The 20,067-nt window shown below is 36.6% G+C and overlaps 1 protein-coding gene across 1 annotated transcript in view; it reads left to right on the top strand.

The window, feature by feature from the left end:
• The window catches only part of FAM117B (family with sequence similarity 117 member B), an 89,460-nt gene that overhangs the window by 56,770 nt on the left and 12,623 nt on the right, over positions 1 to 20,067 (top strand). Inside the window, exons 3-6 of the mRNA XM_029225531.1 lie at positions 2,230 to 2,322; positions 3,442 to 3,555; positions 17,844 to 17,987; positions 19,590 to 19,815. Of these exons, the coding sequence (XP_029081364.1) occupies positions 2,230 to 2,322; positions 3,442 to 3,555; positions 17,844 to 17,987; positions 19,590 to 19,815 (577 nt within the window). The remainder of the gene's footprint in view (positions 1 to 2,229; positions 2,323 to 3,441; positions 3,556 to 17,843; positions 17,988 to 19,589; positions 19,816 to 20,067) is intronic.

The following is a 20,067-nucleotide window of genomic DNA, read 5'->3' as shown; positions in this document are numbered from 1 at the left end:
AAGGTAGTTGCTATACATACTGTACCGAGCCTTGAGTTTTTCTTTCTTTTTTTTTAATAGTATTTTAAAAATTTATTTATTTACATTTACACGTATTTTTGGCTGTGTTGGGTCTTCGTTGCTGTGCGCAGGCTTTCTCTAGTTGTGGCTAGCAGGGGCTACTCTTGGTTGGGGTGCACAGGCTTCTCATTGTGGTAGCATCTCCTGTTGCAGAGCACAGGCTCTAGGTGCGTGGGCTTCAGTAGTTGTGGCACGTGGGCTCAGTAGTTGTGGCTCGTGGTCTCTAGAGCGCAGGCTCAGTAGTTGTGGCACACGGGCTTAGTTGCTCCGCGACATGTGGGATCTTTCCAGACCAGGGCTCAAACCCGTGTACCCTGCATTGGCAGGCGGATTCTTAACCACTGTGCCACCAGGGAAGTCCGAGCCTTTAGTTTTTCATTTAACAGTATCTCATGGAGATTATTTTGTATTAGTACAGTGTAGATTCCCTTATCCATTTTTATAGCTGTGTATTATTCTGTTGTAAAGATAAGCCATAATTTATTTGACCAATCCTCTATTTACATTTTTCTAATCTTGTATAAAAACAGTGCTATAGCGAATAATATGTCATTTTGTACATAATGGTGTAAATTTGTACATCTGCAGTATAAATTACCAAAATATGGGTGGTTGTGTCAAACAGTATGTGCATTTGTAACTTTGACGGCAGTTACAAAATCACCTTCCATAAAGGCTGTACTAATTTTACATTCCAGCAACAATGGAGGAGGGTGTATGTGATCAAATTGCCCAGTCTCAGTGAAGTTTTAACTTGCATTTCTCTTACTATGGGGTGAGGTTGAGCATATTTTCATATGCCAAGAATAATATATTTTTTTCTGATACAGTGTTTTTAAGTTCTGGATTTTGTGTAACCACTAAGAATTTAACATTTTTGAGGCTGTACTCTGCAGATATTTAAAGCAAGAAAAGACGAAATTTAGAGGTTAAGATTAGAAACTCTGGAGTCTTAGGTTTATATCTTTGGCTTTGCTACTTCCCAGCTGTGAGACCTTAGGCAACTTATCTAACCTCTCATTGTCACAACTTCCTTATCTGCAGAACTTGTAGAACTTTTTGTATGTGTTAAATCAGATAATACAGTGAAGACCTTTCACTGTACTTTCATAAAGCACAGTGCCTAGCACATAGTAAGATCACAGGAATGTTAGCTATTATTAGTATGCATTTGTTCAAAAAATGCTATGCTTATAATTATATAATAATAACTAATTTTTTGGGCTTCCCTGGTGGCGCAGTGGTTGAGAGTCCGCCTGCCGATGCAGGGGACACGGGTTCGTGCCCCGGTCCAGGAAGATCCCACATGCCGCGGAGCGGCTGGGCCCGTGAGCCATGGCCGCTGAACCTGCGCGTCCGGAGCCTGTGCGCCGCAACGGGAGAGGCCACAGCAGTGAGAGGCCTGCGTACAGCAAAAAAAAAAAACCACCAACAACTAATTTTTATTAGAGAATTGAAAGAAATAGGCTAAAATATTGCAATTAAGTAACTGATACTAAAAATTATGGGTAATTTGTGTTATTTAAAATATTTTCTAATATCTAATTTTTCTGTAATAGGAATGTATTTTGTAATAGAAAAATATGGTATACCTTTTTTTTTAGAAAGGGAAAATGTTCTCAGGTTTATTGAGATATAACTGATATATAGCACTATATAAGTTTAAGGTATGCAGCATAATGACTTGACATACATATATTGCAAAATGATCACCACAGTAAGCTTAGTTAACATCCATCACCTCATAGAGTTACCAAAAAACTTTTCTTTTTCCTTGTGATGAGAACTTTTAGGATCTACTCTCTTAGCTACTTTCAGATGTACGATACAGCAAGTGTTAACTATAGCCATTGGGTTGTACATTACATCCCCAGTACTTATTTATCTTTCAGCGGAAGTTTGTACCTTTTGACCACTTTCATCCTATTCCCCCTCTGCTGACCCCCAGCTCTGGTAACCACAAATCTGATTTCTTTTTCTATGAGTTTGTTTGTTTGTTTGTCTTTTTAGATTCCACATGTGAGATCATATGGTATTTGTCTTTCTCTGTCTGACTTCATTTAGCATAATACCCTCAAGGTCCGTCTGTGTTGTCGCAAATGTGGCATTCATTATTGTTAAATGATTAATTATTTTATTAAAACCTCTTCCTTCTTTTTCCCATTATAGACAGAGAGTGCATGGGCTGAAGAGTACTCTGAAAAGAAGAAAGGGTCTCACAAGCGTTCAGCGTCGTGGGGCAGCACAGATCAACTTAAGGAGGTCAGAGAAATGGTTCCAAGGAAGTGGGTGTGGAAATTTGATCCCTTCGTTGACTAGTTCCTTGAAGTTGTGAGCAGCAAAGATTTGTCAGTTTCCATTGTTTTTTAATTTTTTTTTTGTTTTTTTTTGGTGGTTTTGTTTACTTGAGAAATAACAGAAAAACAGTTATGTTGAATAAAGATTTGAATGGGGAAATGTATGCATAAGTTACTTGATTATATGTTTTTCTTTATTTCTAATGAGAGTCCATAGCTGTTAATATAAATATCAAATGTATAAGATTGTAGTGATACAACAAATTCACACTTACTATTTCTATATACAGTGGTAGTATTTCTGAATTTCAGTAACCCAGTATAACCAAGTTGATTATGGCCCTATGCTATGATTAACATTTTTGTGCCTATAATTAGGACATTTGCATTTTATACATAATGTAGCAATAAAACAGAAAAATTCAGTCAAAGAATAAATAGGATATTGATTGAAATTGTATTTGTTATTTTCAGATTGTATCTGAATGCATTTCATGGCTTGAGTTGATTTTTTTTTAACAGAGCTGATGTTTATTATGTTTATTCATAATTTTATTATGCTCAGTGGACAGTACATCTCCAGGAACCTCCCAGAGCCTGGGGAGCTTGAGTTGGTTTTTAAATAATACTGTTTACTTTTTGGAGCTGTTGAAGGTTAGGTGTTTGTTAAAGAAATCTAATTATAAATAAAATGTGACTCGTAAGTAAAATGAGAGAATATTTATCATTATTTTTGAATTCTTTGTGAAAGCTATAATGTATAATATAATTTATTCTAAATGCTAAAAATTTCATTTGTTTAGTACTTGGGAAGCTTAAAGGCTCAGAATAGTGTTGGAACATAATTTTTTCTTTGAAAGAAAGATATACATTTATGCATATACAGATGTGTGTGTGTATATCTATATGTGTATATAGATATATATATATATAAATTTTTTACAATAAATCAGATTTTTGTGGGATGGTTTAAAAACTCAAGAGATTTATTAAGGCTGAATTTTACTAGTTCTTATTAAGCATGGGTATGTTTTATGTAATGTGGAAAACACTCTGACATACTTGTTATTTTTCCCTTTTTCAGATTGCAAAATTACGCCAGCAGTTGCAGAGAAGTAAACACAGCAGTCGGCATCATCGAGATAAAGAAAGACAGTCTCCATTCCATGGCAACCATGCAGCTATTAACCAGTATCAGGTAGGAGCACAGATACCATAAAATCCAGACAAGGGATTTGTTGTTTTCCTGGTGATATGTTATTTCATAGGTAACTGTTCAGGATAAAAATGTCTAAAACTATATTTGAAACAGTGATTAAATACTGAATCACAGCCTTCATTTAAAAAAAACCCAGAATATTAAGTTGACAAAATGATATTTTCCTTTAGTGATCTGTGATATGACTTCTAGGAATTATAGCTAGTTACGTAGTTTGGTTTACTATATTTTCGTCTTTATCAGTTTAGTATATTGGAGGCAGAATAATAGACATAATCATTGGCTGTGGAACCAGACCCTGGATAAGTAACCTGTTCTAAGTCTCAGTTTCCTCATGTGAAGAGAGAGGATGATAATGATACCTGGAGCATAAAGTCTTTTAGTAGGGAAAATCTTTAACTGCTGTGATTCTTTAATTGAACTCTATGAAATGTTCCTGATGGCTCACTCACAGAGCATTTCTCTTAAACTGAATTGAAATTAGATGAGGTCCCTTAGCAAGGAGAGAGCAAGAAATAGTTTGCCAGCTCCACTTACAGGTTGATAGCTTCTGATGATCGTCAAGTGTATGTGGATTGTTTTCAAGAGAAGGTATGGGTAGAGGTACATATTTTTTTAAATTAATTGTGTCTTAAAATATTGATGCATGGGTCAATTTTTTTTTTTTTTTTTTTTCGGTACACAGGCCTCTCACTGTTGTGGCCTCTCCCGTTGCGGAGCACAGGCTCCGGACGCACAGGCTCAGCGGCCATGGCTCACGGGCCCAGCCGCTCCGCGGAATGTGGGATCGTCCCAGACCGGGACACGAACCCGTGTCCCCTGCATCGGCAGGTGGACTGTCAACCACTGTGCCACCAGGGAAGCCCCATGGGTCAAATTTGATTCCACAAATTTATAGTTTGATTGTAGTTTCCAATAGCTTTTTTCCATATATAAGGCATTTTTAGTTATAACATACGAATATACATTAACGCATTTAAAAACCTAAACAAACTGCATTTATATTTGGAGAAATAGAAAATGCAAAATTGACAAAACAAGAAATGAAAAGTTTGAATAGATTAATAATTGTCAAAGTTGGAATACTAATTATTCTGCTCACTCTCAAAGGCTACAGACCCACATGGTTTTACAGGTGAATTTGCCAACCTTCCACTTTCTCTTTAATTCATCCATAAATAATTTAGATGTGTTTCTAAGAGATAAGTCCAATGCTTATTTCCAATCCATATTTTTACTCCAAGTAGAATAGAGGTTAAGATTGAGTTTTATTGAATTAAGTGATGGGTTTTAGCAGTTTATAACTTTCTGAAGTGATTTTTTTAAAAGTTGCATTAAAATTAGCAATTAAAGCAATAAAATTATCCAAAATTTTCTTCGTTTTTTCCCTTGCAATTTGAATTTGCTTCATAAAGATTATTGAAGTTTGCATGAACTTCATTTTTGTCTAATTCTAAAATGTCTCTGTGGAGAAGGTGAGGGGTAGAAAATATAGTAACTTGAAAAATAAATTCATGTAGCTTGACTTTTGTACACTTGACACAACAAACATTTTGACTACTTGACTTGCTTTAGTGTTAATAGCCAATCAGAGATCAGGCACGTGTGCATCATGATAGCTATGGTAGTAGTATTCATATTTAATTGAAACTTTGAGACTGTGAACATGAAAATATCATTCAGTAAGTCATGGGTGTGGCTTTGTTTAGTGGGTTCTCTCTCTTGTGGAGAAAGTACCAATTTGAGATACGTATGCTTTGAGGCTATTCCTCCATCCACGTAACATTTATTAAATGTTGCCATATAACTCGTACTGTAGTACTCATAAGGGGATGCAGTGATAAATGAAATATTGGGGCTTTCTCCCCACCAAATCTCAAATAGATGTAAGTAAACAGTTAATTTTTACACAGTGTATTGAGTGTGTTGATCAGGGAGTGTTCAGAGTGCTATAGAAGGGATATTTATCCTTGGACTGGCCATGAGCCATCTAGAAAGACTTCTAGAGAAAATGGTGTCTAAGTGGTCCCTGAAGGATAAGTAGAATTTAGCCAATTTTCTGGACGTATAAGAAATCATGGCTTCAGGTAGGGGTGGTAGTAAGAGATTAGGCTAGAGAGGTAAATAGTAGCCAGATCTGAAAGTCTTCATGTCTCAGTTGTTAAGAAATTTGGACTTTGTCCTTGAGGCACCAGAGAACTATTTTCTACAATTCAGGGGGTTGATAGGTGATCAGATACACATTTTGTCATGATCATTATGGGTTCAGAGTAGAGAATGAATTTGCAAGAACACAAGATTAGAGGCAGGAGACCATTTGAGAATAGATTTATAATCCACGTAAGAAATGATGGTGAACTAAAGTAAGGTAGAAATTGTGGAGCTGGAGAGAGTGGACAAACCTGAGTGATATTTAGAAACTAATAATTAATAATTGAAGTCTATTAAGTGCTTACAATATGGGAAGCAGTCTACTCTACTTTTGTATATATTATTAGCATTTAATCCTCATCTTTGAGGTGGAGATTGTTATTATCTCCAATTTACAGGCAAGGAATTAAGGCCCAGAGAGATCAAGTATCTTGTTCAAGGTCATATGAGACAGAACTGGGATTCTAATCTAGGCATTTTGACTTCAGAGTCTGAGTTTTTAAACTTTGTTAGCTGATGGTTGATGAGATGGGAATGATGGAGACATAGGAGTAAAAGATAAGGCCAATTCTAGCCTTTAAAACATGATTTAAAAAATATATCTACCTTCCTCACATCCTGTACAAAAGTAACTCAAAATGGTCAAAGGCCTAAATATAAGAGCTAAAACTAAAAGCTCTTAGATGAAAACATAGGCATAAATGTGACATAGGATTAGGCAATGGTTTGTTAGATATGACACCAAAAGCACGAGCAACAATAGAAAAAGTACATAAATTGCACTTTATCAAAATTGAAAACTTTTGTGCTTCAAAGGACACCATCAAAACAGTGAAAAGACATTCCACAAAATAGGCAAAAAATATATAAATCATATATCTGATAAAGCACTTGTATCTAAAATATATAAAGAACTCTTGCAACTCAATAATGAAAAGACAAACAGCCCAATTTAAAAATGGGCAAAGGATCTAAACAGAGTTCTCCAAGGAAGATATACAGATAGCCAGTAAGTATGTGAAAAAGATACTTAGCATTATTTGTCAATAAGGAAATGCATACACATTCCAGTGAGATACTATTTCATACCCACTAGGATAGCTAAAACTAAAAAGACAGATAACAAGTGTTAGTAAGGATGTGGAGAAATTGGAACCCTTATTGCTGATAGGAATGTAAAACGGTGCAGCCATTTTGGAAAACATCCTGGCAGTTCCTCAAAAGGCTAAATAAACATAGAGTTACTTTATAACCCAGCACTTGCTCTCCAAGGTATGTACCCAAGAGAATTGAAAACATATGTTTACATAAAAACTTGGACACAAATGTTCGTAGCAGCGTGGCTCACAGTAGCCAAAATTTGGAAACAACCCAAATGTCCATCAACCAATGAATGGATAAATAAAATGTAGTAGGGCTTCCCTGGTGGCGCAGTGGTTGAGAGTCCACCTGCCGATGCAGGGGACACGGGTTCGTGCTCCAGTCCGGGAAGATCCCACATGCGGCAGAGCGGCTGGGCCCGTAAGCCATGGCCGCTGAGCCTGCGCGTTTGGAGCCTGTGCTCGGCAACGGGAGAGGCCACAACAGTGAGAGGCCCGCGTACCGCAAAAAATAAATAAATAAAATAAAATAAAATAAAATGCAGTATATCCATACAATGGCATATTATTCAGTCATAAAAAGAAATGGAGTACTGGTACATGCTACCATATGGGTGAACTTTGAAAGCATTATGCTAAGTGAAAGAAGCCAGACACAAAAGAACACATATTATATGATTTCACTTACATGAAATGTCCAGAATAAGCAAACCCACAGGTTGTAGATTGGTGGTTGCCTAGAGCTGGGAAAGTTGGGGGGAAATAGAGAGTGACTGCTAATGGGTGAGGGACTTATTTTTGGTGTGATTCTAAGATCAATTGTGGTAATGGTTGTACAACTCTGTTCAATAACCATTCAGAAGCAAAAGTTGTACACTTTAAACGAGTAAGTTGTATGGTATTGTGAATTATTTTTCAATAAGCTGCTGCAAAAAAAATCTACCAACCAACATAAAAAATAAGTAGATAAAATACAAATATAATTGTCTGGAAATAATAGATTAGATGCTAACACAGAACCCAAAAGTAACCTGGGAGATCATGTAGCTAGAGGATGAGCACAGGTGCCCTGAGATCAGACTGTTTAGTTTAAATCTGGATCCTGCTTCTTGTTGGCTGTATGAAGTTCCTCAGGTTCTCTCTGCATTAAAGTATTACCTGTTAGTGTGTTATACTGAGGATTAAATGCGATAGAATGTTATAAAACAGTTAATGCAATTCTTGACCCATAATAACTGCTCAGTAGATCTTAGGTCGCTTCCAGTTGGATTTTTCACTAGGCTTCTCTGCCAATTTCATATTGGAAGTTATTTTCTAAAGCTTTTATTATCATAAAAATATTTACATGCTTATTACAAAAATTTTAGAAACTAAAAAAGTCAAATAAAAAGATTGTCTCAATCAAGCTGTTATTTTTTTTAAATCAAATAGGAAAAAAATCATCCAGAGTCTCACTCTTTAAAGACAGCTATTCCTTACATTTTTTCTTCTTTTTCCTTTCTCATTCCTTGTTGAGATTCTACCATATGTTAGACTTTATATATTTAAAAAATTTTACTTAATGTGGAAAAATGTTTGTTATTACAGATGCTTCAGGAACATTTTTAATGTTTCAGATTCTGTAGAGCATTTCCCTAATTTTGGCTATTTAGTTGGGTCCAGTTCCTGTGTGCTTAAAACTTTTTATATATTTATACTTTCCTAGGGGTACATTTTCCATTATTTGGTTAAGAAGTTTGAATATTTGGGAGGGCTCTTTAACTTTTCTCTTCATAGCCTTTCCAAGTTATTACAGATTTTTGGTTTGGAGGGTTTTTTTTGTTTGGAGAAGATTATTGGGAAATTCCTTTAGTATCCCTTAATGATCAAGGACAGTATTGCCCTGCTGATAGCTCATAGTCTATAACCACTGGTTAACAAAAGATCTTTTTCTTGGGCTTACAATGGATTTTTGCAGTTACAAAAGAATTCTCACATACCTTTTTGAGTGGTTCTTTCCCTGGAAATTTGGGGGGTGGGGAACTATTTGTTATGAAGAATAAATGCTGCCAAGTTTTTTAGGAGAGAGAATCTTTTCACATGTCAGTGGTTTCCAAAATTGACAGAGCCCTCAGATACTTACGGTATCATACTTTTAAGGAGTATTTCAAGAAATATTCTCATTAGAAGATGTAACTAATACATTTCAGGATTGTTTGATGATTAGAGTCAGATATTAGTAACAGAGGAGCGGGAGATGCAGCATCTTCACAGTTGCTTAAACTAATTTAGGAGTGAGAATTTAAAAATCATGCAGGTGTTTCTGGTTGTTATAGCCTCAAGCAAGAATGCCCTCCCATAGGATTTTCTTATTTCTTTATCTGGGCTGGGACGCTGTAGTTTTGTAGTAGCTTAGGAGGGTTTGAGAGCAAAGGGATAGTGAGGTAGAAAGGGATAAAAACCTATTTTCATCTGAGAAGTGAGGGGGCGTTGCACTTTAAAGAGAAAATTGCTGCTCTGCCGTAAAATCTTTGTATGCCAGTCCAGGACATGATTGCTGTTCCTGAAAGTTTTAAGATTTTGCTACTTAGTAATCAAGAGTAGGTGCTTCAGCTGTGACCTTTATTATAGAGTATAGTTGTAGCTTAGAAGAGCTAAGAGGGGGATATCAGATGAAAGGACAGTGATTGCTGGAGGACAGAAATAAAGTAATGCTGACAGGACAGGAGGAATCAAGGCCACATGGAGACCCTCTACAAAAGCCCTTAAGATTGGAAAGCTTTTTTTCCAGTGCTTTCTTATTTTTTTAAAACCATTCTAAACATCAGTTTTGACCTCCCTGTTGTTATATTAGGGTTTCTGGCTCATATTTCTCTCATAGATCTCTGTTGAATTGCTGAACAGACCTTTTTCCATCCTACTTGCCTATCAAGGCACATTTTTCTTCCTTTGAAAATTTAACTGTATATTTCTTTTTCCTGCTCAGCTACTGCTTCAGTAGGTGTTCTTCCCATCTTTCCTGACTCTCTGTGTCATACCACAGTCTTATCCCCACACTTTGAAACAGATACTTAAGTTATAATGTAGATTGACCTCGAATGAAGATTCAGGATTAGCCAACCCTCCTCTTGGAGTTCTTTCTTTGTTGGTTACTTCTCAGCTTTGATGCAGAATTTGATCTTTAAGCTGTAATGTATATAGATATATGGAGAATGTAAATAGAAAAAAACCGTTAAAACAGTGATTCTCTTAATTGAATGGAAAACATTCTGATTTGAGGAGAAAGAATCAAAAATTGAGAAAATAGGAGATCCTTGTTATTTCCAAAGGATAGATCTTAGAAGAGGTAGATTTTGCCTTAGTACATTGAACGATTTTTAACCTTTCAGAGCTATCTAAGGATGACCTCTCAGTTAATATGATAGCCCACTTATATTTGCATACACTGATTTATATTTAGAAATGTAGACTTTATTACAGAAAGCTGTGTGGATATGGGAAAAATAAATTATATACACACACATAAAATTCCTTAAGAGCCCTTGAAATGAAGCATAAAAATTAAAGTATAGTCATTTTTGTTATTTTTAGATATTTTAGAATATAGTTTATGTAAGGAGTAAAATCAAAGGCCTATTATTATCTTTTATTTCTAGAACAATAACAGTATGCTTAATGAAGAAAATCTTTCCCTGGCAGCTTGGGTAGATTTTTTTTCTTCTAATCATATAGCTATTTGCTAGTTAAATGAATTACAGTTGAACCTTTGCTTCATTTATCCAAAATGGTGTGTTGACCTTAGGGAAGTGGCCATTTTCTTTCTTTCTTTCTTTTCCTTCCTTCCTTTCTTTTGCCTTAAATAGATTAAACTGTTGATAAATACTTGCTGCTATTTAGATTACATCTGAGAAAAACTTCTTACCAATTGAGTAGGTTATGACTTCTGTAGCTGCCTGGAAAGGCAGTAACAAGATGTACAGTTAGTTACTATACTGGTGGGTTCCTCTTATGTGCATTTCTCAACATGACACCCAGGAAACTTAAGCTTTCTGTTCTTAGCAAGCTTACTAACAGATCTTTATGATTCTAAAATCTAGGATGGTCAACATTTTGCGGAAACCTTGACAGGTCCTCTTCCCCTTCTAGTCTTCTCCTTCCTCATTTCTATAACTTTAACAGTTATAAACCAAGTGCAGCCTGAAAATGGCATCCAGAGCAAGCCATTATTTATGTTGTTTTGTGACATTTAGGAGAGAAAATTAAGTTTAGAATTTAGTACCTTTCGCTCAGTATAAAAAATAAAGTAAAAGTTCTATTTCTAGTATATATACTAATAACTCCTGAGATCTTTCTTAGTCTGTACCAGTTCCCTGTCTCCTCATTGTTTCCTGACCCAGGAAGAGTCCAGGCACAGGAAGGATGACTGCCTGACAGAAATGTTCTAACGTGCCCTCCACTGCAGATTAGTGAGCTGTGGGTTTCTTTTAACCCCTAGGTGCTTTAGTCCAAATCAGTTTCCTGTCACCTCACTATTTTCTATTGCCACTGCCTTAAGAAAGGTTTCTTTCCTTCCTTGACCCATCATGAACCAAAACATATTCTTAGCTTTACTCTCCCACTCTTATCCCTGCAGCAAGTACATATCTAATTGGAGAGGGGTTTTTTTTTTTAAGCCTTTTGTTAGATTATACTTTGGGATTTTACTTCTGTTGCTAAGGAAACGAGGGTGAGAATAGGTTTTTTTAAATTTTCTTTTTCCTTCAAGGTGTTAGTGATAGGTCTTAGTGATATAAAAGACCGATGATAAATAACCAGTTTCAGTGACTCTCTTAGGCATTATTTCACTGAAGTTAAAAGTAGGAAAGTGAAGACCTTGGAATGAGAGTAGGGCAGAGGGTGGAGAATACAAGTTATTACAAGAATGGAACGGAGTAGTGGCCTTTGCTGTTTGCCTTCCTCTTCCTGTCCTGTCCTTATCACAGTTCTGTCACAGGGTGAACCAGTGCTGGATTGCTGATGAGGCTTTCGGGAAGCAAGGGAAGTTACTGGCTTTGTAGCACTAACATGGAAGGATTGAAGAATAGGGTGTGTGAAAGGCAGCTGACAGGGCTGGTCAATACTCAGTTGACCTCACCTAAAAGGGACATACCTAACTTTTGAGGGGTCCCTAAGTCATTTGTGGACTGCTTTTTAAAAGATATTCTTCCCACCTTTCATCCATTTCAGCATATAGCTCTCTCTAGGCAAAGACCTAAGGAGACAATATTAGACAGAAAGAACATGATTCAGAATGATTCTGTTAGCTAGTAACTTTTCTTTTTGTTTGTCAATTATCATATAGTAAAATTGACTTTTTTGGGGGGGTTGTCATACAGCTACATGAATTTTAATACATGTATAGATTCATGTAACCATCCACCACAGTCAGGATACTGTGACACAGGATATTGTGTGAGAATAATTCCATCACCACCACTCACCCCAAATTTCCTCATGCTATCCCTTTATACACACACACCCCTCCTTAACCTCTGTAATCACTGATTTGTTCTCCATCACTCTAGTGTTAAATCTTTTTGAGAATGTCCTGTGAATGGAATCGTACAGTATGTAATCTTTTGAGACTGTTTTCTTTTTTTTTTTTTTCGGTACGCGGGCCTCTCACTGCTGTGGCCTCTCCCATTGCGGAGCACAGGCTCCGGACGCGCAAGCTCAGCGGCCACGGTTCACGGGCCCAGCCGCTCCGCGGCATGTGGGATCTTCCCAGACCGGGGCGCGAACCCGCGTCCCCTGCATCGGCAGGCGGACTCCCAACCACTGCGCCACCAGGGAAGCCCGAGACTGTCTTCTTTTACTCAGCAGTAGTGCCTTTGTGATTTATCCAAGTTGTGTATATCAATAGTTTATTCTCTTTTATTGCTGAGGAGTTTTTGGAGATATGAAGAAAATTGCTGTAATCGTTTCCTTGTAGAATTTTGCATAAACATTAATTTTCATTTTTCTAGGGAAAATGCTCAGGAATAGGATTGCTTGTTCATATAGTAATTGTATCTTGAACTTAATAGAAACTGTAAAACTTTTCCAGAATGGTTGTACCATTGTGCATTCCCAACAGCAGTGTTTGAGTATCTCCTTTGCTCTGCTTTCTCATCAGCACTTGGTATTGTCAGTATTTTTTATTTTAGCCATTCAAATAGGTGTGTAGTGACATTGCATCTTGATATTAATTTGCATTACCCTAGTGAACATCTTTTCATATGGTTATTTGCCATCTGTATATCATGTTTGGTAAAGTGTACGTTCAAATATTTTGCCCATTTTTAAATCAGGTTGTTCGTTTTCTTATTACTGAGTTTTGAGATATCTTTATATATTCTGGATACAAGTCCTTTGTTGACTATGTGAGTTACAAATATTTTTTCCCAGTCTGAATTAGTATTTCATTCTTTTGACAGTGTCGTTCATAGGGCAAAAGTTTTTTAAAAAGCAACTTTGAAGAAATCGTGTATCATTCTTTTCCTTTTTCCCCAGCTTTATAGAAATATAATTGACACATAACATTGTGTATTTAAGATATGCAGTGTGATGACTTGGTATATGTATATATTGTGAAATTATTACCACAGTAAGATTAGTTAAGACACCCATCACCTCATGTAGTTACCTGTTTTTTCTTTTCTGGTGAGAACTTTTAAGATCTACTCTCTTAGCAACTTCCAAGTATATAATACTGTGTTGTTAACTATAGTTACCATGCTGTACATTAGATCCCCAGAACATATTCATCTTGTAATTGGAAGTTTGTATTCTTAACTGTCTTTACCCATTTCCTCCACCCATCTGCCCCTGGCAACCACCAATCTACTTCTGTTTCTATGAGTTTGGTTTACTTTTATTTTTATTTTAAAATTTTTTTAATTTATTTTTTGAGTTTGTGTTTTTTTTTAGATTCCTCATATAAGTGAGAACATACAGTATACAGTATTTGTCTGTCTGACTTATTTCACTTAGCATAATGCTCTCAAGGTCCATCCATGTTGTCGCAAATGGCAGGATTTCTTTCATGGCTGAATAATATTTCATCGTTTATGTGTGTTCCACATTTTCTTTATCCATTCATTCATCAACAGACACATAGGTTGTTTCCATGTCATAGTTATTGTGAATATTATGAATGCAGTAATGAACATGGAGGTGCAGATATTGTAAGGAGTAAAAATATTTTGCTGCTCAGTTTGGCAATATGAATCAAAATCCTGAAAATCTTTCTTGCATTTTGAGCCATTAGTCCTTCCAGGATTGTATCCTAAGGAAGTATTTACATATGTGTGCAAATACTCATCTAAGAGGATGTTTATGGCAGCATTTTTTTTTGTTTTCTTTTTTTATTTTTGGCTGGGCCGCGTGGCTTGTGAAATCTTAGTTCCCTGACCGGGGATTGAACCCAAGCCGTCGGCAGTGAAAGTGCAGAGTCCTAACCACTGGACCACCAGGGAGTTGCCAGTATTTTTTTTGAATAGTGAAAAATTGGAAACTATTTGGCCAATAACAGGACACTGACTTCTTCATACACTTATACAATGAAATACTATGCAGCTATAAAAATGATTTGGTAAATAAGTGTTTTAAAGCATAGAAAGAAATAGGAATTAGGGAATTGGGAAGTAAAATTAGGGAAATAGGAAGTAAAAAAATAAGTTACAAAGCACAAGTTACAATCTATTTCTGGTTAAAAGTGTCTATGCACAGAAGAAAAGGGCTAGATAGAAGGATATTTATCAAATTAGTAACAATCCCATTTATTTTTCTTCAGTGAATACTTATTACTTTTGCAATAAAGAAAACAATGCCATTTAAAAATAGTGTCTCAGAGTAAAGTTTTTATGGCCATATTCAAGTTCTCTCAAGCTACTGTATCTCAGGATTAAGTTTAAGTAGTCTCTTTAGAGTGTTGAAAACTAAAAATGAAGAATAAAACTAAGGGTGAGTGTATCAGTCAGCATGGGCTACCATAGTGAAATACCATAAGCTCGAGTGGCTTAAACAACAGAAATTAATTTACTCATGGCTCTGGAGACTGGAAGTCCAAGATCAAGGTGCCAGCAAGGTTAGTGTCTGGTGTGAGATGTCCCCTTGGGCTGCAGATGGCTGCCCTCTCATGTGCTCAGATGGCCTTTCCTTGGTGCGTGTGTGTGGAGGGGGAGAGGAAGAAGAGCACAAGTGAGTGAGCTCTCCCATGTCTTTTCTTACAAGGACACCAATTCTGTTAGATCAGGGCCCCATTCTTATGACCTCATTTAACCTTAATTACTTCCTTACAGCCCCCATCTCCAAATATAGCCACATTGGGGGTTAGGGCTTCAATATGTGAATTTTAGGGGGATACAGATACTCAATTCATAACACCAGCCTTGTCAAATAAGCATCACGTCTGTTCTAGATTCTGTTAGGCAGTGGCAATAAGGAGATGAGTAAGACATAGTTTCTCCTCTCAGGTTGGTTGCAGAAAAATAATCTAAAAGAAAAATATATCACCTGAGATTCCTCTACCCAAGTATAGCTTTTTACTCTAGACATTTTGGAAGAATAGTCTTTTTGTGTGTGTGAAATATAAATGTGTGTGTGTTGCATATGTATATATTGGCTTTTGGTCAGATAAACTTTCAGAGATAAAGGAAGAGTGTTCTTTAACTCCACTTTTGTGAAATATTTGGGATAGATGAGACTTTGTTCCAATAGGTAGAACAGAAAATGCTGAGAAATTAGTTGCTTTTTTTCCCCTGAACATAGCATTTGTGTTTTGGTTTTTTTTAAATTTTTTTTGGAGTATAGTTGATTTATACTATTGTGTTAGTTTCAGGTGTACAGCAAGTGAATCAGTTATACGTATACATATATCTACTCTTTTTTTTTTCAGATTCTTTCCCATATAGGCAGTATTTATGTTTTTATTTGAAGAAAGAGGGAATCAAAAGAAATATGAGAGCTAAACCTTTGAAGACCTATATGAATAGTTTTAATCAAGTTTTACTCCCATGATTTTCTGTTTGTAAATTTGCAAAATAATTCTCTCATTCACCTTTTAAAAATCTCATTGTTCTTATAGGCCACTCTTTGTTACTTGGAATTTATAGTTTAGCTGACGTGAGGTGATGTGAAATTTAAATTTTGTTAAGTATAGAGTGTCATTGAGTTCAGGTTTTATTTTCCAACGAGTACTTGATCTGTGATGCTGTTGTGCTTTAGCCACCTGCCAAGTTGGGTGGAGAGTTGTTACCACTCATGGAATCTGAAGGCGTCTAACCAGGACAAGTTTTCAGAGAAAAGGAAGTAGACCAAGAGAATAGACATATGGCCTTGATTTCATGGCAAAGACATGGCAAAGATTTCCTCAACAAACAATTTTGGAAATGGTATATCAGTGCCCCAAAGATCTACCATGTAGAGAATGACTCAAAGATGTGGACTTGAAAAAAATTTAATTATATAAATTTTCTCTATAAAACACTATAGAATATCTAAACTTAAGATTTGTCATATTCCTTCCTTTGATAGTGGATATTGAGACTAGAAGATGGGACAGAAAGAAGAGAGATGGAAGTGAAAAGGAAATAAGTAATATGAGAAGCTTGAGGGTATGGGGAGAAGACTGGGGAACAGAAGGATTGAAAAGCGGGAAAGTTAGAAGATTCCATATGTAGAAGAAAATAAATGGTACTTGAAAAAATTTATGGAAAGAGAAGAATAAAATAGGGAAAACACAAATACATAATAGGGAAAACACAAAATAAAAATTGTAGCTGTTTGTTGTTTACTGAGGATCCATCTGTTCTGGGCCAGGCACTGCACCCCTGTCCTCTCGTTTCATTCTCAGAACCACTCTCTGAGGTGGAGTGCCGTGTTCTCATATTACATGTGAGGAAGGTGAGACTCGGGGCCCAACATAACTAAGCAATGAAGAAGTGCTGCCTCAGCCCTCCAGATTGAAGCTTTCCCTTTGATTTCCCTTTGACTTTTTTTCTAACAAATGCCTTGCTTTGGTTTCCCAGGATTTTTGTGTTGTGCTTTTTTCTCTCTCTCTCTCTTTTTTTTAATTACAAAGGTGTGCAGGAATAAAAAAGGAGAAATACAGGTTTAACATTAAGTTCTGTGTCAGACAACAAGGTTATCAAATGAAACTAGTGGTAACTGATTAGAGGCCCTGTTACTACCTTTGTTTCCTTGCTTCCACTTTTCTCTGAGAGGGAGGTTTTCCAAAGAAACCTCCCTAAATGAAGGATAGATTAATCACATTTCTTTACCAGACAGCAGGACAATACAAGATGATCTTCTGGCACACTGTTGCTATGAACTTTGGCAGATACCTCGCAATTCTTGTTTCATATTTTATTTTGAGTATTTGTCAGGAAACCAAGTGACATCCTGTAATATAATCAGATATTTCTTTTCAAAAGTAATACTGTGCCAGTAGGAAATTTTTAAAAAAAAAATTAGAGATAGGCTTTGGAGCAAAACATATTAATATCATTACAATGACAGTACAAATAAATTTCACAGGGAAGTTATTCTGTAATCTTGCTACTGTGTATGGACTTTGGAAGTGATTTTATTTTTCCACCAAAATATTTTTCTTTTTTTTTTGATAAATTACTGTTTGTTGTTTACTTCCTGGAATATATATAATTATGGCACTAGAGGACTTTAAAGTTATGTTCTGAAACCTGAACTCTGTTATAAAGGAATATCTGAGGTTAACATTCTTTTAGTATTTTCCTTTATCTCTATACCCTTTATAGTCCCTCATAGATGTGAATAAACTTCTGAAATTCTCCCTTGATTGTCTGGGGTTTTGGCTTTAAATTATATTTCATGTATACCAAGGAGCAGGTTTGGGTTTTCACAGTTTTTGTGAGGCCTATAAATTTTATTTTGATTTATTTTAGAGTTAACCATGTCAAATGGAAGTATGCTTCCATCTAGAGAACTTAAAGGTAGTATTAAGTGTATCTTCTCCCACCTCCACCACTTTTTCTTAAGGCTCCTGTTCCAAAGAGTGCACTTATTCCAGTAATTCCCATCACCAAATCAACAGGCTCCCGGTTCCGGAATAGTGTGGAAGGATTGAATCAGGAGATTGAAATAATAATTAAAGAGACTGGGGAAAAGGAAGAACAACTTATAGTAAGTACTCTTGTATCTTAAAATCATTCATACATTAACTTTTCTAATTATTAAGAAAATTCAGTTTTGGTTTCTGTATTTACATGGGCTTCTTCCTTGTTGAGAATGAAAATTTTCTCTTTTGAAAAACTTTGACCTTTGCAAGTGAATGAAAAGTCCTCATTTCTTTGCATCTCATAGAAGCAACTGATGTGACTTAAATTTGGATCCTTGAACAGAAACTATTTTTTGTTTTTCTGTATTTAAAAACCCCTAGACAGGTGATATGCTTCTTATTGGCTATAACTCTGTTTAACAGAAGTTTAGCTTATGAGTTTGTTGGGGAGGGAGGGATATGACATGGAATACTTTCTAAAGTATGAATCTACCTCTTGCTTATGTTAGTCACTGTTTGGTTGACTGTATCATCGAAGCACAGTTCTGCTTACCTATAATACACATAAGAATGTGTATTCTATTAACTATGACACGCACAAGAGTGGTTCATATATAAGACAGTGATAAAATTTCCTGTTTATATTTAAAACCATGTCACAGTATATTTAAGCTTTCATTCTTCAGTGAAAGAGAAATTGGGGAGTTTAAAGTAGTGTTTTATTGACGCCTAAGATTCTCTCCCTTAAGATTACAGGTTGGTTTAGCTTAGAGAAAACGCAACTGCCCACACCCTCTCCTCCTTCCCTCCTCCACTGAATGATGGGGAAACTTTCTTTGATGTAATAAAGGTAAATGTACCAAAGGTATACAGGGAGCTGGTTTCCCTGCTGAGTGAGTCACACAAGCTTCCCTCTGAGTGTTCTCCTTGATTTCCCTGTATAATTAGCACTGCTGTGATTAAGCTTTCTCTCACTTAGGAAGGTTTCTTTGAAAACCCTGTTCTTGAAGGAAGTGGGCAGGGGTAGAAAGCAGCAGGGTCTGTCATCAACTATGACTAGTTCACACAGTGGATAACCTTTTCTTCTAATGTGGAACCTAGAGTTACACCTAGATTTCTCCTCTTTTATAATGGCCTGTTTTTTTATAATTTTAAAAATAATAGCACATGGTAAGCAATTCAGTGCAGTTCATTCTTCAGCAAGCACTGACCACTCATGTGCCAGACCCTGAGAATACAGAGGCTCTGTCTGCCGCTCAGTGTCCAGCGGGGAACAGATGAGACAGGGGTGTCCCCACAGAGCAACACAGAGGCTTCTTTCTCGCGAGGCCTGATGAGAGGGTTTCTGACTTTTGAGTCTTCTGGAACAACAGGGGAAGGGTGACGTTAGGTGCATTTCAAAATCAATGACAGGGACTTCCCTGGCGGTCTAGTGGTTAAGACTTTGTGCTTCCACTGCAGGGGGCGCAGGTTCAATCCCTGGTCGGGGAAGTAAGATCCCACGGGCCATGCGGCATGGCCAAAAAATTAAAAAAAAAAAAAATTCCAAAAAGTTCCAAAATCCAAAACTTGAATTTGCCACACACCAGCAACTATTTACATAGCATTTGCATTGTATTAGGGTATATAAGAAACCTAGAGATGATTTAAAGTATACAGGAGGATGTGCATAGGTTATATGCAAAATCAATGACAAAAATACTTACGTTTTTAAAATTTCATAACAGCCACAAGATATTCCAGACGGCCATCGTGCACCTCCGCCCCTTGTGCAGAGAAGCAGCAGCACGCGCAGCATCGACACGCAGACCCCCGGCGGGGCAGAGCGGGGGAGCAACAGCAGCAGCCGCTCCCAGTCTGTGTCCCCCACGTCCTTCCTCACTATCTCCAACGAGGGGAGCGAGGAGAGCCCTTGTTCGGCTGATGACCTGCTTGTTGATCCCAGGGATAAAGGTACAGTGCAGGAGGAGTTTGCTACCAGATGATAAGTGAATACCACCTGTTGTATCATGCATTCTGTTCATTTTCTAGCAGAGCACACACACTTAGGGCTACTAAGATAATTACTTTGAGATGTGTTCAAACATAGATTTTAAAAAATTGGAGTACAAAACAGTAGGTTTTACTGTGGTGCTCAGGTGATGGTCTGGTTGGGTAGGTTATGGGCTTTTGTTTGTACCTTTTTTTTTTCCTTTTTTGCACTTA

Source organism: Monodon monoceros, unplaced genomic scaffold (genome assembly GCF_005190385.1).
Source record: "Monodon monoceros isolate NGI ecotype Baffin Bay Population unplaced genomic scaffold, NGI_Narwhal_1 Super_Scaffold_16, whole genome shotgun sequence".
NCBI lineage: Eukaryota > Metazoa > Chordata > Mammalia > Artiodactyla > Monodontidae > Monodon > Monodon monoceros.
This window is presented reverse-complemented; position numbering and strand designations above follow the sequence as displayed.